The 20,142-nt window shown below is 39.1% G+C and overlaps 1 protein-coding gene across 1 annotated transcript in view; it reads right to left on the reverse strand.

Moving 5' to 3' along the window:
* Positions 1–10,497: 10,497 nt before the first annotated feature.
* GTF2A1 (general transcription factor IIA subunit 1) overlaps positions 10,498–20,142 on the reverse strand; it is a 29,569-nt gene continuing 19,924 nt past the window's right edge. The window contains exons 8-9 of the mRNA XM_074585435.1: positions 19,426–19,515; positions 10,498–15,145 (exon numbers count right to left, since the gene is read on the reverse strand). Coding sequence (XP_074441536.1) covers positions 15,038–15,145; positions 19,426–19,515 — 198 coding nt within the window. The 3' untranslated portion in view covers positions 10,498–15,037. The remainder of the gene's footprint in view (positions 15,146–19,425; positions 19,516–20,142) is intronic.

Genomic DNA, 20,142 nt, shown 5'->3' on the forward strand with positions numbered 1-20,142 from the left:
TCATCTACCCAGCCAGTTGTGCCATCATAGAAGGGCAACAGAATGGTCAAGCATGATTTCCCCTCGGTGAATCCATGTTGACCACTCCTGATAACCTTCTTTTCCTCCACATGCTTAGAGATGACATCCACAATGAGCTTTTCCACCACCTTTCCAGGGATCCCTTACTATCACCCTCTGACTTTTTGATAAACCTACTTAGGAGATGGTTTAGTTTGAATTTGTTTTGAAGACCAATCTACCCAATCAAGTTAATGATGTCTGTATTTTTTTGATAGCTGAAACTTGAGATTGTACTAAATTTTCTCCCAATTAGCATTTCTTTACCTGACTCCTGTTTATTACTTTGAACACCCTGCAACTACTGCTTTCTCACCACTACTGCTATCCCTACTTACCCCTCTCTTACAGGGCTAGAATGACTTTCCTTTTAGCACTTGCTGCCTCAAATTCATTCTTAGACAAAGGAAGTAGATCATGCCTTTGGGTTACTTCATGCCCTTCAGTTACTGAACTGAAGGCTAACCACTAGCTCCTCCAACATGTTTTAAGAACATCTCTCCATCCTGTAGTGAGATCTGTTATCTGCCTTTTGTACTGCCTGCAGTACAACTACATAATCCACAGGGTCAGCTTCTGGCTGGCCGTAGTCTGTAGCTTAGACACATACTCTCCCCACTGTGCCTAAGGAAATCCAAGCTCAGATACAAGGAACAACCCACCCTCTTTTGCTTCAGTGAAGCGCTAAAGCATTCTTCTGCCATACCTGCTGCTAGATGAGGCCAGACGGAGATCAATTTTGGCCGTGCTCAGCTCACCCATACACCACAAACAAACAAACGGGGCCCTGGCTCTCTATATCTCCTGCAGACATCAGTGCTCGGGGGGGAGCTGCTCTGCAGCAGCTTGCTTGTTAATAATTGTATAGCTTGAGCACCTGGTTTTGACAGCAGGATCAGACCTGTTCACAGTCACCTGTAGAGACTAGCTCTGTAGGACTGCCACCAAGATTGCCAGTGATCATTTCACCCATCTATTTGGAAGGCTTACCACGAGAACGGAGACTATTGGATGAATCTTTGCCTCCAGGTAGGTATTTTAAAGTTAATTTTGTAGTATCGAGACTGCTTTTATTGGAATTATAGTCTTTGAGGAATTGTAATTAAATTGACGAGACAATAGTCAGATCTTATATAAACGTGGGTTAGTAGTATCAAGGAGAATGTACTGGTAGAGCCCTTCAAACTACTAGCTATTGCAGCTGGAGATTGCATGATTGCAAATGCCACGTACATTCTCCAATTCAAACCTGATTCCATATTCCTGATTATAAATGAAGGCCGCTTCAGTGAGCAGAAACAAAGGCCCAGATTCACCAACTGTGTGACATGGTCTCATAAAAAACAAACAAAAAAAAGATTCTGTCACCGTTAATGCCACTAAAAGTCTACAGTATTGCATTATAGATTAATTTTGCTGCCTATTTTGGGGAGAGGCATGCTTCCATTTTCCGTTGATTCTCAGCAAATTTTAAAACCAACACTGCCGAGAAGCATGCAAATAATCATAGAGTCATAGAATGGTTCGGGTTGGAAGGGACCTTAAAGATCACCTAGTTCCAACCCCCCTGCCATGGGCAGGGACACCTCATGACCTCCTCTTCTGTGATCTGGACTCACCCAGCATTAATCAGAAACATAACGGTAGCTTCTTCAGTGTGCACATCAGCCAAATTCCCTACTTTTGAAACGGCTGCATTTGGAACACTCTGGCTATGTCAGAGTCCCACACAAAATGCGTTATGTTGGGATACAACCCCTGCCCCCTGGGTTCTGTCACCCTTCTGATACTGGAATAATCGCTAAAGGGAAAAAAAGTTTCCTGAGTGCCTTTATGTAGTATCTCATTAGCAGCTAAGACAATCAAGTTCTAATGGACAAACTGCACATTTATGCTACAGACTTCATAGATACTCGTGTACCAGTGGAAAAGAAAATCCAAGCTTGAATCATATTCTTTTCCAGAAAGAGAGGAAAGACTAAATCAACGTTTATTTTTAAAGTGCTTTTAAAAGTAACTGACTCACGTATTTTAAACCTCCTTCTACCTTAAAACAAGCTAAAATATTTGTTCCATGGAAACTAGTGGAAGGATGTGGTACGTTGGGCTGATTGCAGTACACTTTTCAATTAATACAGCTGTTTGCTGTTACTAATGGGTGACAGATATATTTACACGTTATTGAACTTCTGTATCTCCCATTGTTGCATATACTTTTTGCCTATTAAAAAATTCTGTGATATTGCCTTTATGAACAAAGTCTGATATTTCTGGTTTATGTCTTGCATATTCCTTCTTGTGTTTAACTTAGTGAAAAATATTTTAAAAGCTATGAGGAAGATCCAGACAATAGACTTTAAATAATTTATTTGTCAGACTTTTTGTTATAAATGTTTGCATCCTATAGATATTCTCTTCCATTTCTGCTCTGATCAATCCCTTCAGCCATTTTTGGTTTTGTGTATACCCTTACATAATACTTGCTATTTTAAACCTGTCTCAGCAAGATGTATTATTTCTGGCATTCAGTACATATTTTCTCTAGAATACTTTAGAAATAATGCAGAGCATTGGAATAAAATGCTTTGTTTGAAACCGTAAGAGGCTCAGCAAGTTTTTTCTGAAGGTTTTAAAATATTTTTCCTATAAAAGAAGTTAATACTATTTCTCTTGCACTCAACTTCCTTGTTCTCCGTGGCTGGCCTGGAGCCAAAAAAGACTGACCACGTGACACACTGTTTGACAGAGTTTTTGGGTTTTTCCCCACCGCTAGCCGGGAAAGGGATGTCCTACATCTCAGTGCAGCAGGGATGGAAAGGAATGGTAGTAGCACTGCTGAGCTCTGGGGTTCCAAAACCATCATTAATTACATCCAAGAAGAATCACCTAACAGCCATGAGGTCCTCTTCAAAAGACTACATCTGGAATCTGATCTTTTCCATTCTCCTTTCTGAACCTAGTGTGCATGGGACAGCCACAGTGACTAAGGATTGGATACTTCATGAGGAAACACTTGCGCAGTAAGAACTTTGTGTGGTGGAGAGACTCTCCTGCAGGAATTCTCAGAATAACTGAATGAATCTGCCCATATCCAATCTTACAGAAGATCCCTCCCTCCCTCCCCCTAGGTCTTCCCTCCCTCTCTTGTCCCGCATTTGCCAAAATTTATGCTGCCAAATTTTATGTTCAGTAATTCTTATCCGTGGGGGGAAAAAAAGTGATTACCTTTGCTATACGGATCCTTGCATTACCTGGGAAAAAAAAAACCAACACGTGAGGGACAACAACTCTCACTGCTGAAAACTGTCGAAGTGTTCAAATATCAGTTAACTCTTGACATAACTGCCTTGTCCCAAAAAACTCAGCTGACTTCAGTATCTGTGCACCTTGTCACTGCCTGTAATTGTGCTTCCCTCCTAACGTGGAGCTTTAAGGTGCAAGGAAAGGTTTTTCTCAGTTGTAGATGCTAACTGGCATCAGCTAGGACAATTAAGCTCATAGGCGAGAAGAAAATCCAAGGGGCCATCAAGAGACAAGGAATAAATAGTTCTTTCTAGGAGGCCTGTGCTGTTCAGTATGTGCATAACGGACCTGGAAAAAGGAGTGAACAGTAAGATAACAAAGTTTGCTATAATATCAAGATATTCGGAGCAATAAGAAAACCAGATGGCTGTGAAGAACTGGAGGAAGACTTCTTAAGACTGAATGACTGGCAAGAGGAATTCAGTGTAGACAAAGTGATACACACATGGCAAAAAAAGGCAAACTGACATCTTAAATTATGTACTCTGAGCTGACAACCCCAGTTCGGGAACAAGATCTTAGGGGTACAGTAGGTAAGTCCATGAAAATACCAGCTTATGCTTCCTGGACATCCAAAAAGCAAATCAAATTATATTACTGGGAAAGGAGCAGAACAAAACCTGTCATTATTATATCATTGTATAAATCTGCACCTTGAATAGTACAGGTCTGCAAGAGAAAAACAATGTAACAGAACTAGAAAAGATTCAGAGCAGGGTAGCAAGGAGAATGAAAGGCTTGGAGTTCCACCTAAGGAATCACTAAGTAAAGTAGTACCCCTCGGACTAGAAGGGAGGTGACAAAGCTCGATGAAGTCACGATGAGGCTGAAGTAGCTGAGGTAATGAACTTCCTGCCAAAGGCTGCCGAGGATAATCAAGTTTACATGGGTTTACAGAGAGACTGAGAATTCATGGGAGAGAAATCTGTGGAAAGATACTAAAACCACAAACACTGTCTGTCTCAGGATGCTTCTGAACTGGGAATACATGCAGAGGGAGGGAGCACAGGGGGGTGAATCATACACACCTGCCTATTCTTTTATGCTTCGCTTGCCACACACGGTTAGCAGCTATCACAGTCAGGATTCTGGCACAGATGAACTTCTGGTCTGTTCCATGGCAGCCACGTTTCTTGTGTTCAAGCAGTTCCCCTATTCAGACTGCAAAGACAGCTTTCAGCTGCATCTCCCTTCAGAAGGCCTGACCACAGAGCCCATCTAGATAAAAAATTCCAGCCGAGTGAGGAACAGCATAACCCCCATTCACAGCACCGCCTCAGCGGATTCGCCCTCCTGGCTCAAGTGGAAGGGCAGAGGCACGCTGCCTTCTCTCAAAACCCTGTACAGAAACGGGAAGAGACAGTGTCACCGCTCTTCAGGGCTTCGTCTGGCTCTGAGATTTCAGATCGGAGAACAGAAAATCCTGTTTCGGGATGGCACAGAATGCCATTATTTTCTCTACATAAACTTCTGTGATTCTACTTGCATAATTTGGTGGTCATATATATACACTATGAAAGACTTCTTCAATCGCAAACGCTGTAGAAAAAAGCCGTGAAGTTGAGCTGGAGCCCTAGTTATGAGGACTTGGAACTTTCTCTGAGCAATTTAATTTAAACCAGCTAGAGCTGACCTCTGCTATTCTGCTCTTTACCTATAGAGAGATGTGTTTTTTTGATTAAGTAGGCATCTATTCTAAACGACACCATCTGCAACAGGGCAGCCATAGTCAAAGTAAAGCACACCCTGCCATGGTATCCTGGAATCTGAAAAAAACACAAGGAATAAAAGGTAAATTGCAAATCACTACCATAGCATTTTGGTTCATTAACATAAATGAAATGCACTTTTGTTTCCTTTCTTGCTGGATAATTTAAATATTAAAGCTCACAGCATAGTCTTTGGAAAATCTGTACCAAAAAACCTCATGAAAAAGGGGTTGGATTTGAACAGACCTTCTATGCTTGTGTGTTAAAATGAACCAAACCCTCCCTTCCAGGCTGTTTGGCCAGGCTGATGCGTAACAGCGGCATAGTCTGTATTGTTTTTCTAACAGATGCCAGGCATCCCCACTCTAAAACCACCAAAGGGTTTCCGGGCTGCAGTTAAAATTGGACAGGGTGAGGCATGAAATGAGTTGGATGTCATGCCTTTCCATTATGCAGTCCCCTCCTTCTTGGTAAGGATTCTGAAAACATGTGACATGACACTGCACTTTGGTGTAGGCTTTGCAGGCTAAAGCACAAGGTGTTGAAGGGCCATCATCACGCCCTGGAACAGAAGATAGTTAAGAGGTCTTCGTGACGCACACCGAGAGACTGTGACAGCATCGTCAACCTACAATTCACACTGGTTCAATAATACATCTGGATAAAGCTGAAATACTTTTGATCTGTTTAGTCACTTCCATCTCACCCAACTTATTCTTGCGTGACTAGAAATCACGATGTGAAAGTGAAGAGGCAGAGGCTCTATGAGGTCAATAACCAGAGTCCTTCATCAGCAGAACCCATCTCAGCTCCAACTCCCTATCCCCATCCCACACCTACCCACCCATGCACACACATTGGTATGAATTGCCACAGTACCTCAAATTATCAGGTTCTCAGATTAGACGGGATACCAACCCTGTGGAAATCTGTAATTTTTGTAACTGCCTGTTCTTATTTTCCACCCTGAAAATATTGGGTAACTATTCCAAAACATGGAAAAATCTCATCAACTGTAGCACAGGACTTGGACCTCATTACGGCCATCTTGAATTTACTCCTTCCAAAAGCTTACCTTCTGCAGGATTAATATGAACCAACTTGAATCTTACCCTATTTTTTGGGTAGGAGCTTTCTGTGCTGTCCTGACTACATGCAATGCCAAGCCTTCTATGTGTGGTCATCCGAAGTCATATCCTTACTGTTGCACACCTGTGCAGTTCAGTTGAAGCTCATGGAGCTTTTTATAATTAGTTAGAGGAGGAGGAACACGCTCATTTTGGTTCTCAACTATTCGCAGCACAGCTGCTATGAGGACAATCTCCTCCGGGTTCTCTATTTTTCTTCTCTAAGGAGAGAAATCTGTTGTGAACATCAACTTCATTCACAACGCATTATCTGAGAGCTCACTGAACAGTCATTACAAAGCGACTGGAATCGTTGGATCGTTACTTGCATTATATACTGTGATACTTTTTGTAAGACCTACTCTGCTGCCAAGAAGAGTCTCCCTGTCACAAACACCCAGACTGATAACTGGCTGGACTGCCGAACCCACGCTGGCTCTCTTCCAGCTGAGCAGTTTCAGCTAAAACAACAGCGGCTTTTCTTTGAAAAGTGAAGAAAAACTACAGCACTCCCTGTCTTTTGTGAAGGCAAAAACCAGCAGCAAATCGAATCCGAGCAGCGACATGGGTTTTAACATAAAACTCTTGTTTTTTGTTAAATGTCTGTCTTCTCCACGGCGTGCTGCTGACTGGCGTGTGCGGGACAGTGCTGAAATACCAAGCAGCAGGAATGAAGGTTGTGTTTGGGCTGCACGTACCACGCTGGTTTCAGTTTGACTGTAGTGAAAGAATTCCCTGCATCATCTGTGGATTACTGCTGCTGCCTAGAGGGAGCTGGGCAAACAACAGATCGATTCCTTTTTTAGCCAGCTACCCATTTCCAGTTAAACCCAGCAATTGTACGTCGCTATAAAGGAGCAAGAAGTATGTTTTGACAAAAGGCAATTAGGAAGGGTGGCTGAAACACTGACAGAGGTACCTTCCCATGAAGAGTCTGGGGGAAAAAAAAAAAGGGTTTTTTTAATCCTTCATATACTTGTATTTCAACAACTAAGTATGTTTGCACTCTATCTTTGATTTTTTTAATAAAATGTCTGGCTACCATCTTTTATCTTTCTGTGCTCTCTCAGTTTCCCCTTTGCAGATTCTCTTTACATCTCCTTTCTCTCCTGTGGAAGAAACCCCACGCCCTATTTGATGAAGTTCTTTACATTTTCCGCCTATTATTTTAAATTATTTAAGGTACATGGCAACACACACGCAGCAACCCCAGGGAGAAACTGCAAACCTGTTTACGGGTCTGACAATGATTTAGGACGGAACACGGAAGCCAAACGACATTCTGAATGAACACTAACAGCAACTTCATCTGCTGAAACTAAGAACTGCTCCACCTTCCCCCTGCCCCCTCCCAAAACCATTTTACGTGATACGCGCAGAAGCATGTCTGCCATGCGAACGTATTTCTTCTTTAGCCAACCAATGTTTAACATCAGTATCACCATCACGCTTATCAAGCCATTTGTCAGCTCTCTACACATACACGATGTTTTACTAGATGCTGCTTTAATGTTCTAAGATTAGAACCGCTTATTAAAATCAGACTAATTTAGTCCACAAAAAACAGTGTGTCAGAAATATTATTCCCAGCACTAATGCTTTGTCTTTGTTAAAAGCTGGAACAAGGCAGGCGCAGAAGGAAACAGCTTCCAACTCGCAAAAATTTGAGTTTTCTGAAAAACAGGCAACCCAAGACAAAACAAAACCTACAAGCAGAATTCCCACAGGGTGAATTCTGCCATACATCCTTTTTTAGGAACGCTGTACTCCCCCGAACATGCTGCTTCCCAGGAGACGTTACCTGTTGAACCCAGACAGCCCACGTGGAGCCAGCGCCTCTGAGGGGAAAGGTCTGTACGGAATCCTTGGACACAGGTAGGGCAGGACACGAGGAGCCCTGTCTGCAGGGACCTCGCAGCAGGATTCCTAGGAGAAATGGGAATAAGCCTTTGGTAAAATCAGGAAGCTAGGTGGTTTGGCAGAAAAGACAGTCTTCCGTATTTCGCTAGTCCAAACCGTTTTCTCCATCACCAGCTAGGATGGGTTTTTCTTTACCTTGGCGCTAAATCCTGCCGGCTCCAGCACTTGTAAAGCTGCATCCCGGCTCTCTTGGGATTCAAACGTGTCCTCGGTTCCAGACATGCAGAGGGCTCCTCTGTGGTGCAGTTCTGCTTCACTTGGTACCTCTAGCAAAGGAAAAGCGTTTCTACCTTGACAGAACCACGTGCCCGCATGTAACACATTTTTTGCATTACAAGGTTTTTTGATTTTTAGAATTTAATTATAGTCTTTGATTTGGATTTGTTATTGAAATACACTTATCCAAATCAAACACTTGCCGTTTACAATTTCAGTAACTTCTTGCTTACAAAAGTGAACTAAAAATGAAAACAAAAACTAGAAAGCGTAAAACAAATACACTCAGCTTTGTATTTTTAAAAACAGTTATCGCTAAAGGGCAATTAAAAATATCAGCTCACCAATATCTATCTTCAGAAAGGGGTTTTTGACCTATGGACGCAAATGGGCAACTTAGTATCATTTGTAACACAAAGTGCTATTCTCAGTTATTTATCCTCTCTCTCCACATTACCTCACTATTTCAGACAACCCTCTTTCAGGGCAAGCCAGGACGAGCACATTTATACTATAGAAAAGGATGTAATTGCACAGGCATTTCACACAAAAATAACTGGGAAAGTCTTCATTCCAAAGGGGAAAAAAAAAAAGGTCATAAACCCACTTTTCTGAATGTTCTATAGCCACACTGGAGGCCAAAAGTAGTTCAACTGCAGTTCGTTTGGCTGTACTAGAGATGTCATTACATCCGAAAGGATTAGAGTGGTTTTGGCATAATCCCATTAGTGGCGAAAAAAATAGTTTGAAAAAAAGAGTGACAGAGTCTGCTTTGAAAACAAGTGGCAGGACCTTCAGTCTTTAACGGAGTATTTTACAAACAAAAGTCTGTGTTAAAAAAACAAGAAAACCAGAACACCAACTCCAAAGCTGATACGGTTTAAGATAAATTGTAAGGAATGATACGTAGTTGAAACTACACAGGGACATCCTGAAAGCTATGCTAATAATCCAAGATTCTTATGCTCTCGTACCTCTACAATTAAAATAATAAATCCATAAAGAAATCATACTCGTAGGAAAAAATCAGGTATTTTTAAATACACTTCATTTTGCCAAAAAAAAAAAAAAATCCTTGAAATACTTCATTCATGTTCAGCTGGGAGAGTACAATTAACATTCACAATTATAATGTTCGCACTTTTCCTTACAGGGATGAAATCCAGCTTTTTGTGGTTTGTGTTTTCTTGAGTTTGCTACTAATTTGTTACCATTCTGCTTTTCTCTTTTTAGGGTCCTTTTGAAAATGTATTTGCCAGAACAACAGGCCATTATTCCAAGCTGTTTTTTTCTTGCACAGCCTGCAAGCTCAGTAGCGATGATCTTTTTTTTGGTAAAACATCATAATCTCTGATACTTATTTATCCTGAATCATCTCCAAATCCTTTTCGAGTTGACAAGTAAGGCAAATTTTCTGGGAAAAGCAGTACTGCTTTTTTTTTTTTAGACTTGCCCGAGTGTTGAGGGGTGGAAGGCAAGAAATGTATTAGGGGAAAAAAAACCCTTGAGTATTATAAAAAACCCCTCACTCATCATGATTCTTGCTTTCCTGTGCCTTTAAACCACTATAGCGAGAAGATCACTTCAAAATCACCGCATTCCAAAACACAACGCCCCATACAAGCAGCATAGCCTATAGCTTACATTCTTTCCAATTATACTGAGAATTTCAAGTTCAAAATTGAGGTTTAAAAATAAAGCACAAGACACTGCTTTTAGTCAGAAACTAAAAAGATGCCACCTGCTTACACTAGAATGCAATTCTCTCAAATCAGTTTCACTGGTGAAGGTAAAAGCTTTATGGTCAGCTGGCTCTCGTCCAAGAACTCTGTATTTTACTTCTCGATATCGTCTTTCATTTCCATTTACAGGACTAACACCCAGATGGCCAGACCAAGTTACTCAACCCATTCTGTCTCCAGACCCAAGTCTCAAGTTACCATAGGGAGAAAATTCTTAAATAAATATGGACCTCAAGATTAAAGTATGATTTTTATACCATTGTGATGATGTTAGATGGAAAGTCTACAAGGCAAACTCAACAAGTAGGTAACAACAGCGAAGTTACCTGCGAGTGATGAAAATAAATTCAGAATCTTCAGTCATTAAGACTCATCTATTAAACAAATGCACATGCAAGATAGTAAATGAAGTGGCAAACATTTTTAAATAACATCTTTAATTAAAGTTTTTGCAAAGGCAAAATATTAAACTTAAAATAGGTCTTAGTACATCAAAATACTAAGTTCTCTAATCGTATTCCAAGCATGGCCTTTGAAACATAATATCCTGTATATCACAGAGGAGCAACCTTGATCTGCAATTGTACAGAATGAATTTTACAAACATAATAAATATATTTACCCCCTTACACATAACAGTATATATGTACAACAGCAGTTGACAATAGTAGCTCAGAACAGCAAAAAAGGATATTCCCCCACTCCGTAATCTATTGGTACCCTATGCACTCTGGAACACGTCTCATCGGATGACTGTCCATACAGCTAACCCAAGGTAGCTCTTCCTGTTAAAAAAAGCTCCTTTTGTTCCACAATGTCTAATCCACCAAATAATAATTAAAAGACACACTGCATGAACTGCCTGAAAAAAGTAGACAACAGGGAAACCAACGGACTGGTTTGTTTTTTGTTTTGTTTTTTTTTTTTTTTTTTTACACATCTCCCAACCAATCACAGCAATGGGAAAACGAGACTTTAAGTGCCAGACACCAATACATAACAATGTGCAACTTTCTTCATCTTGTAGAGCCATTAATCTCAGAGTCTGAAGAGCACTCTCACTTCAGTTGGAGGTGCGCGGGTGGGGTGGGGTGGCACACAACGAACCCCACGATGCTGCGTAAGGCAGTGTGCATCCAGCGTGCGTTATTCTTGCTGCGTTCTATTAGGAAGCTTTTGCTTTGGGGGAAGTTTTGGGGGGCTTTATTGTTTTTAAGGGAGCTTTTACAAATTGAAGAGACTGAATCAAAATGAACTTTAGCTAACAAGGTCTCTAACTCCTTCACTGGAATGAAGACATTTTACTCTGGTAGTGTTATGTGGTGGCATTACTACTGCTAACTGTCAAGCGGTGGAATTATTTTCACAGACTCAACGAAGCTTGCTTTAACACTGCTAATTGTGCAGCAGAAATAGAAAACAATGTTTATAAAAAAACCTGTTACATGACATAACATGGTCTTTGCTCTTTTCTAGAAACTGTGCTTCAGAATCACATATCGTAGTCTTGGAAATAAACTCTGACCACAATTATCAGGTTAAATCGTGTTTAGGAAACTGAATGATGTTGAAATGCAACTTGTGAGTACAATGCAGGAACAAGGAGTATGAAGCCTCAAAGAAATCTTGTCGCTAACCAGCAACTGAGGGGGAATAAAAACATATTTTATTTAAATAGTCCAATATAAAGTCCCTTATGTGACTAAATTCTCTATTATCTCCTCAACAGAAAACATATTTCAATTTGTTTTCAACTTAGATGTTTTTAAATGATTGCACACACTAAAACCCAACAGAATTAGAGCAAAAAAGTTGCTTTTCTGATTGAAGCACTGCAGGAAATTTACTCTCTCAAGAATCAAGAAAAAAGCATTGTCATACTGGCAAAACAGGTATTCTGCAAAATGAAAAGGCACGAGACTCCCAGTTTTGCCCAGTTGCTCTACAAGTCTCCATCAGCCATCGTAGTTATAATTATGAAGTTGTCTTTCCCCATTTTTTCATCATAAAAAGGTGCTCCATCATCTGTGCAAATTTTAACATAAGCCCTCTTGAAATTGTTAATTGTTTCCATAATACTGAACTATTTAAATGGGGGAAAAAAAAACCAAAAAACCAAAAAAACCCAAAAAGACCACAAAAAGCCTTTTTTCCAAGGCAGGGGTAGGGGGGAAGAAGTCATTTATGAATTATGAACACGGGAATCCCTTGCCCTCTGAAAGGAATGGTTTCTCTTTGGAACCTAATGAAATGGTCTGTTCAGTTACATTGTTAAAACCATGATTAAAAATTCAAGTATAATAATAAAATTAAGCAAACTACAGTCTTACAGCAAGCTGCTACAATAAAATGAAATTAAAACATGCTTTTTGATTTAAAAAAAGGAACACTTGATGTAGCAATAAGAGCACAGTTTGGTATGTTCATGTTTGACTGGCTTTCCGAAAACTTCACAGGTATTTGTATTTGAAGACAAAACTTCTTATTGAAGAGCATACCATACAATTAGCTCGCAAGAAACTGTGCAACTTCAGAAAGCTTCTAACATCCTTCGGAACAGGCTAAGCTGGAGTTACCTTTAAAGTTCTGCTATCCCTTAAAAATAAATAAAAAGGCTACGCAGCTTCTAGTATATGTATGTGGGTGGAAAAAAATCACTAATATACAAAACCAAAGTACAAGTAATCTGGATTCCAGTAGTATAAACAGGAATCTATAGCTGAAGGGATTTTTTTTTTCCTTTTATTGGTTTGCTTGTGCAGCGTTATGGGAATTTTTCTGAAGTCCGCTACTTAAGACTTACTGGTAACAGATATGGAAAAGGTGAGGGAAGGAAATAGTTGGTACATTATTGATTTCATTGCGGTTGCACGTAGAAGTGTCAACAGTGGTAAAGAAATAAAACACCTGCTTTGTTCAGAAGAAAGCAATCACCGATCACTTAGAGATACCTTGAAGCCCCAAACCAAAAAACGCACTCTAAATGAAGATTCCATTACTTAAGAATGAATTAGAAGAAATATCAATTAAGTTTTCATAAAGCTTATGTATGTAGATGGCTTACTAACACCATATGGCTCAAGACACAGCCTACAGGCAGTTTTAGTCTGTATCAATGAGAGCACAGATCTACAAAATCACAGAGAAAACAACCCTCTTTACGATGCGTTTGGAGTTTTCTACGTACTACTGAGACTATGAATGCATTTGGAGGCAGGTAAATCAGAGAGAATGAAAATTAGAGCAGTTGTTATATACTGCTAAAATATACTTGTGACTTTGTTAAATAATGTTTAAAAAGTTTCATCCTCAAGCAAAAAAAGGTCAGAAATCTTGATTCAAATGTCTGCTTCTGAAAGTCTTCCCCAATTTAATTAAAATTATCTTTGCTGCGTCCTTTTTTAATCATCTTTCCAATGTAACATTGGCATTTTTTTTTGTAATGGTGAACCATATGAACATTCCTTCCTCAACAGTTTCTGAAGTATAATGCCCATTCCCTCTCCTCGTTCAAAAGCACTTCCAAAAGCAGGGTTTGCAAGAATAACCTATGCATGAAGAAAAGGTGTTCACTCCTCAGGAGAGGAAGAGAAGGAGGGGGGAGCAACCTTGTTGCTTTTCACAAAACAAAAACAAAAAAAAACACCAACAAAAAAAAGCCCAAAAAAACCAACCCCACCACAAAACCACACCTCTGGAAAAGGCAAGTGAGAAAGTGGCTACACAAGGTTTAGTGCACCTGAACTGCTTCACTTTCTGTTACCAAAACAGCCTAAGGATACTCTTAACAAAATTTGTGTTCTGAAAGCTGCGCAGCTCTCTTCATGAGATCACATGCCACCTGGAAACTTTAGAGAGATTAACTGCTGCAGGTAACTTATGGCTACTCTTTTTAGTAAAGTGTATCTTTGATTAAGAGTTGCAGCCAGGATGTTAGAATTTTTATGTGATTTTCTGTATTAAAAATTCTTGTGGTCTGTTGAATTATTTGTGGATGTCTGGACTACGTCTGTAGTAAGCAGGTGAAGGAATGCATCTATTATGCCATTACCTGCACATTTGATTCAAGAGGTCGCCAAAGCCTTTTTAAAAAAAAAAATTAAAAAAAAAAAATCAATGAAAACTATATAATTGGTTTCAGTTCAGTGATGCTGAACCACCACCAAACAGCAAGAACATAATTAACGAGTTAAGCAATCTGACTTTCATTGGGGGGAGCTACAGGTGCTTAGTATTTAAAAAATACAGCCCTAAATAAAAGGTATCACTTACATGAAATTAAAATAATTTTGAAATATAAATGATCATTTTACCATTTTGTAACTGCTAGGAACAACAACATGTTTATGGGGAACTGAATTGAAAACAACAAATAGATATAATAATAAATGAGCATATCAGAATTAAAAATATTTTCCTTATACAAGTTATTTAAAATTTAACACCTTAATTCTTACCCTTCTGTACAAAGCTTGCACGCAGTTTAAGTAACATTCTGACCATCCTCACTACCAAAAGGAAGTGTTCAAAGCAAAGATTTGTACACACAATAAGCATTTTCAGATTAATAATCTATCAAAGGGAAGAGTTCCTTCAATCAGTGGAAGAAGTATTTTAAAATCTTAAATCAAGGGAAGAAGGGGCGGGGGGAGGGAACAAAGCCTTACATGCTAAATACCAGCTGTAGGTACCTGTATGTAGAATTGATAATTAAGGTATTCCTAACACACAAAACCAGCTCCCAGACAATGCTATATAGCTGCTACAGTCCATGGCTTGCTCATCTGAAGTAGTGTCTTTGTTGCCACATTTTACCTTTGTTCCAATACTTTTGTTTATTGTTTATTTCTGATGTGCAGATACACGTTTTGATTGGAGTATACGTCCAAGTCTCAACCTTTCCTGCTTTTGATTTTTTTTTTCCTTTTACATGAGTTTTTTTGTTTTGTCTTTTAAAACTTCACCATTCTGCGTCCCCAATGGCTTTGGAAAATACATAATCTCTTCCGTTAAGATTCATGATGCCATCTTTGAGATGAAATTTCCACTTGTTTTTACTTCTATGAATCTAAAAAAAGGGAGAAAAGTTGAACTATTTCTTTGCATCAGAAATAGGTAATAATGCGTAAGTAAATTGTAAGGGCAAGAAAAAAAATGAAGGTAACTATTAGACATACATTACTGAACTACTACAAACATCTTGAAAATCAATTCCACATTTAGCTACGAAAAACAAAAACTAATTATGAATATAGTAGTTTTCATTTTTTTTTAAATCAGGGACAGCAACTGTCACAAAACCATGCAAGCACAGAGGCATTACAAAATCCAAAGCATATAGCACATTTTTAGAGGTGGTTGGAAAGGAAGAAGGGAAATACATCCACCTGTCTGTCCTGCTTTAACTTGATTAAATTATCTTTGATTACGACAGCCACAAAACTCGAAAGCCAGAAACCCCATTTCAACCACTGTAATAGAATGACTAACATCTTAAACTAGCCCTGAAACGGTCAAACACCAAGTTTTATTATTTGCACCTCTTGTCTAAACTCCATTCTGCATGAAACTAGTTTGATTATGTTATGTATAGATAGATAGCAGGCCTACTCAGCTTTCTACTTCTAATATTAGAGTTTGACTCTGGGCTTCCCAAAGTTAAGTCTTGGTTACAAGGCAAGTGGATTATTTACACGGTTTCCAATCTGAAACTCTCTGTGGTACAAAGTGCACAAGCTGATAGAGAATATATGTACTGGTCTTATATTCTATCATTTCTCTCAACAGTTGTTGTATGTGATTTACGTTCCAATTCTCATCGTAAAGTGTCAAGTGAGAGACGTAATAACTCCAGTATTGAAGATGATGGCGGGAAGCTTCAACTTTAACCTATAGTCTTCCTAGTTAAAATATTGTCCCTTTTAAGGCTTTGTTTAAAAGCCTTAAAGGAGAAGTTACAGGAGCCTGTGACATCATGGGTTTTCAGGTTATAATGGATATTCCTGTTGACACAGGGTAAGACAAAGAATAAAACAACAGTTTTACTCATATTCTCTTCACAAAAATATTCCATACAGAAGTAACTCTTCCTTCTTCATGCCTATTCCTGAACAAATACTACCTGACTACAGGAAGCAGGTCGACCAATCTGGTGGAGATCAGAGAAGATACAAGGACATGAAATAGTTGTAGTATTGGAAGACTTCAATTATCTCATGCCTACTGAGTAAACATCAGTGTGCAGCACTGAGGCTGCCATACAGTCAAATCCTTCTTCATGAAGGAGCTGAGTCACAAAACACACAATCCTTTTCTTGGTTCAAGACAGTGTTCAGGGCTTAAGTTAGACAATATCATCAGAACTAACAGCATTTATATAACACAAACACTCTCACCGGGGTAGTAAGTCAATAAATCCACTGGAAGAGCGTTTAACTAGATTTATGTTCTAATATTTCATTTAAAACTAAAGGAAACTGAGTAAAATTCGGTCTAAAGGTAGAAGAGTAAATTTTGGAGAAAAAAACCCCAAACAAACAAAAAAAAAAACCCACCAAAAATATACCCCTCAAACGACCACGTACTGTAAGCACAGAGCAGATAAATACCTGCCACCTATCAAACAGGGCATCGGAAAGACCAAAAGATCACAAGTGCAATTAAGCAGCAGGACAACAAGATATTCAAAGAAAGCAAAGATCTTTCAGAAAGCTTTGGAAAGCTATCAAAAGAGGAAAGATTATCATAAACTTTTGCAGATAAAACATGAAGATCTACCCAGGTGATGTAAAAAAAGTTAACAAAATTTTACAAAAGGCTTAAAAACAAGGAAACCCCATTGCACAATTTTTCCATTTCCATCAAGGACAGGAAGTCTCATCGTCTACTATTAGTGCTGTAGAAGCAAACAGTAAAGTAGCACCAGAACAGATACAACCATAGCGCTCAATCAATCTATTATTGTTTGGCTATTGTACTATTGTTTGGTCTTTTGTGTCTATTATTGTACTATTGTTTGGTCCATGCTCACTTTAAGCTAAAAAGTCAGTGGCAGCAGCAAATAAACAAACAGGAAAGGCCTAGTTTATATACTCTACTTGCCCTTCCAAATGGCATTCAACAAAAATCTCTCATCAGAAGTATCTGATCCGCCATGAGGAAAGAAGGAAGGTCCTCACATGAATAAACAACTGAATACAGATGGGAAAACAAGGGTAAGAACACTGTTTTTACAGTGAAATGAGATCATTCCAGAAGAGATTTGTGCTGGCTGGAGTCGGCATGGTTTAAGAATTCACTCATCATCTGGAAAATGACAAAACATCACCAATGATACAAAAGAACAGTTACTGAAGAGCTGCAGAACAATGTTACTGCCCTAACTCATTGTGTAATAAAACAATGGTGGCATTCAATGTATACGAAGGTAGTAATGATGGAATAAACAATTCCAATTTACATGGGTAGAAAAAAATGATGGGTTTGAGTTGAGAATTACAAGTCAGGAATGAGATCCCAATGTTCTAACACTTTTCCATGAGAACATCAGCTCTGTGTTCAGTGGGATCAAAAGCACACAAGAACTATTGCAGAACACTGCTACACCATTTAATAAATTGAAGTTTCACCTGTGTTACAAACATCTCTGATCCTCCCTCAGCCTTATCTACCTGTATCAAATAAGATACAGAAGAATAAAACAGATATGGAGAATAAAAGTAAGAATAATCAAATGTTTGGACAGCTGGACAAGTTAACAACCAAGAGAACTGTAGCTCTGATTTCAAAGAGATGACTGAGGATGGTTGTGATGGTCTGCAATATCATAAAAGGCACCAAGAAAGCAAAGAGGAAACACTCTTCTACACAAAGAACTAGGAGGTATCATATGAAACTAAGGGGTTAAAAAGTAGGTAGTTCTCCACAATTCATTTGTGAAACTTCTTGTCATAAGACAAAGTTTACAAGGACTCAAAAGAATAATCAAATTAATTTCTGACAAATTAAGGTAAAAAATCCGCTGCTGGCCATTTGATACAAAGCCACTATCTCTCCCTCAAGAGACGGTTCACAGAAGGATGGTAAAATGCTCAACACGAGCATCGCTATCTGTTTGCCCTCCTCTTATTGTTCCAGAGGCACCCACCATCAGCTGACGCAGGACACGCTGTGCAAGAACTCTGCTCAGAACAACTGAGCTGATCCTGTGTATTTTATAGAGACAAACTGAACAATGATTGTTTGATAAGTGATGAAGCCCTTTCAGCACACGTGGCACCAGAGATTAACGATGGACGCTGCTCCCTACTGAGTTCACATGCTTAACTTTTAAGAGGGCGAGGATTTCAGAGTGGTTCTGCTGCTCAGCTTTCGCAGCTCCCAACAAGCTTTTCTGACTGGTATTCCAAGATCCCTCACAACGAACAATTTTGTATTACAGTCTGGAGGATACAGATGGCTGGGACATAGATGCTGATACCACTTTCCTCCACCTTAAATTCTCTGTTGGATCTGACGATAAGTCTAAGCAGAATCTGGGCATAACTGGAGATTTTCTAACCAAGCCATTCTTCGCAATGGAGGGGTTTTTAGTCAACAATCTTACAGCTTTTTACTGCTTTAAAAAGTGTCCTTATTCATCGTAGTCCAATTAATCTACCACAGGAAAGGCAAAAAAAATCCATGTTGAATAATCTTTATGCATACTACCTCAGTAAAAAGGTTTCTGATATCCTTTGGACACATTTAAAACAATTTCAGACGTGGATGAATCCTTGCACATTCCAGGGCAATTGTGTAAGAAGAAATTAGTCATTATAGAGGAGGCAAGAGAGTTCAGCAGAATTTAAAGCAAAATAAGCAAAAGCATTCCACATTGCCATTTCAGTAAAGAATGCATAGGACAGAAAGGACCTTCTCCTCTGATAACTACTGAATCATCAAGAAGAGGTATTTTGAGTGACCAAGGAAGAGTTTTCCACAAGTCTAAATCATAATGACTACTACTTCCATTCATGGCCCCAGCAAATGTACAAACTTAATTACAATAGTACACTTCCCCTGAGCCCAGAGGCCTGACCTTTTGTTAAAGGTCACAAAAAGACATGATGAAGAAAAAGAAAATGCAGCCACTTTTTTCTAAGCTTTACTCATCACCAGGTTCAGTACAAACCTGTCACACAAATCTGTTTTAAAACAAACAATAGCTAATTCTTACATTAACATTCACATTATCTTTATAGATCTACCTGTACTTAACAGTCACAAAGATATTACTTAATAATTATGACTTGACAGGAAGAAGAACTGAGAATGCAGAATTCTTGCATTCTGTTCTATAGAGATTACCTTATCGTACTGGCACACAACAACATTTTCCGTATCGAACAGTTCTTGTCCTTCCTCATCGCTCACATCATCTTCACTGTTAAGAGGCTCCTGAAAGAAACAAATGCAAAAATTTACGTTGTTTAGTAAGATCAGAGCTCTTACCTTGATTACTCACATGAGGCTACAGTCTGTCTCTGAACTACAGGACCCAAAATGCATTTCAGGTGGGAAATATAAGGCTTTCCGGCAGAGGGCTGATGTAGGTACACTTTCATCCTGCCCTCCATCCTGAGAAGATGTCCTTACCAATTTTAGCCTGGAACTTCAGTGTCCAGGCCAGGTTCTGGGCACTGTAGCCTTTTGTCACCACAATCATTCTTGCTCCTTTACTGTACATGTTCTGGTGCTTGTAATTTGTCTTTACAAAAACCTAATCATTATGCAGATTTTCATTTTTCTAAAGCATCTAAGCAGTGGACAGGCAATGTCAGTCACACCTCTCCCTACGTGCCATTATAAATAGAAACTGCACGATTTACTCATGTTTGATGTACCACAAACAGAAAGAGACCTGAACACATGCAGAAATGGAGGGGGAAAAAAGGTGCTTTGATATGATCGTGGATAAATACATACAAAATAACTTCTCTACACCTAGAATGTATTTTCATGTCCCTTAAAAATTACTTTAATTTTTTCCTCTTTCTGCTAACAGTTTGTCCCAGCAGAAATTTG

Source organism: Larus michahellis, chromosome 4, assembly GCF_964199755.1.
Source record: "Larus michahellis chromosome 4, bLarMic1.1, whole genome shotgun sequence".
In the NCBI taxonomy this organism is placed as follows: Eukaryota; Metazoa; Chordata; class Aves; order Charadriiformes; family Laridae; genus Larus; species Larus michahellis.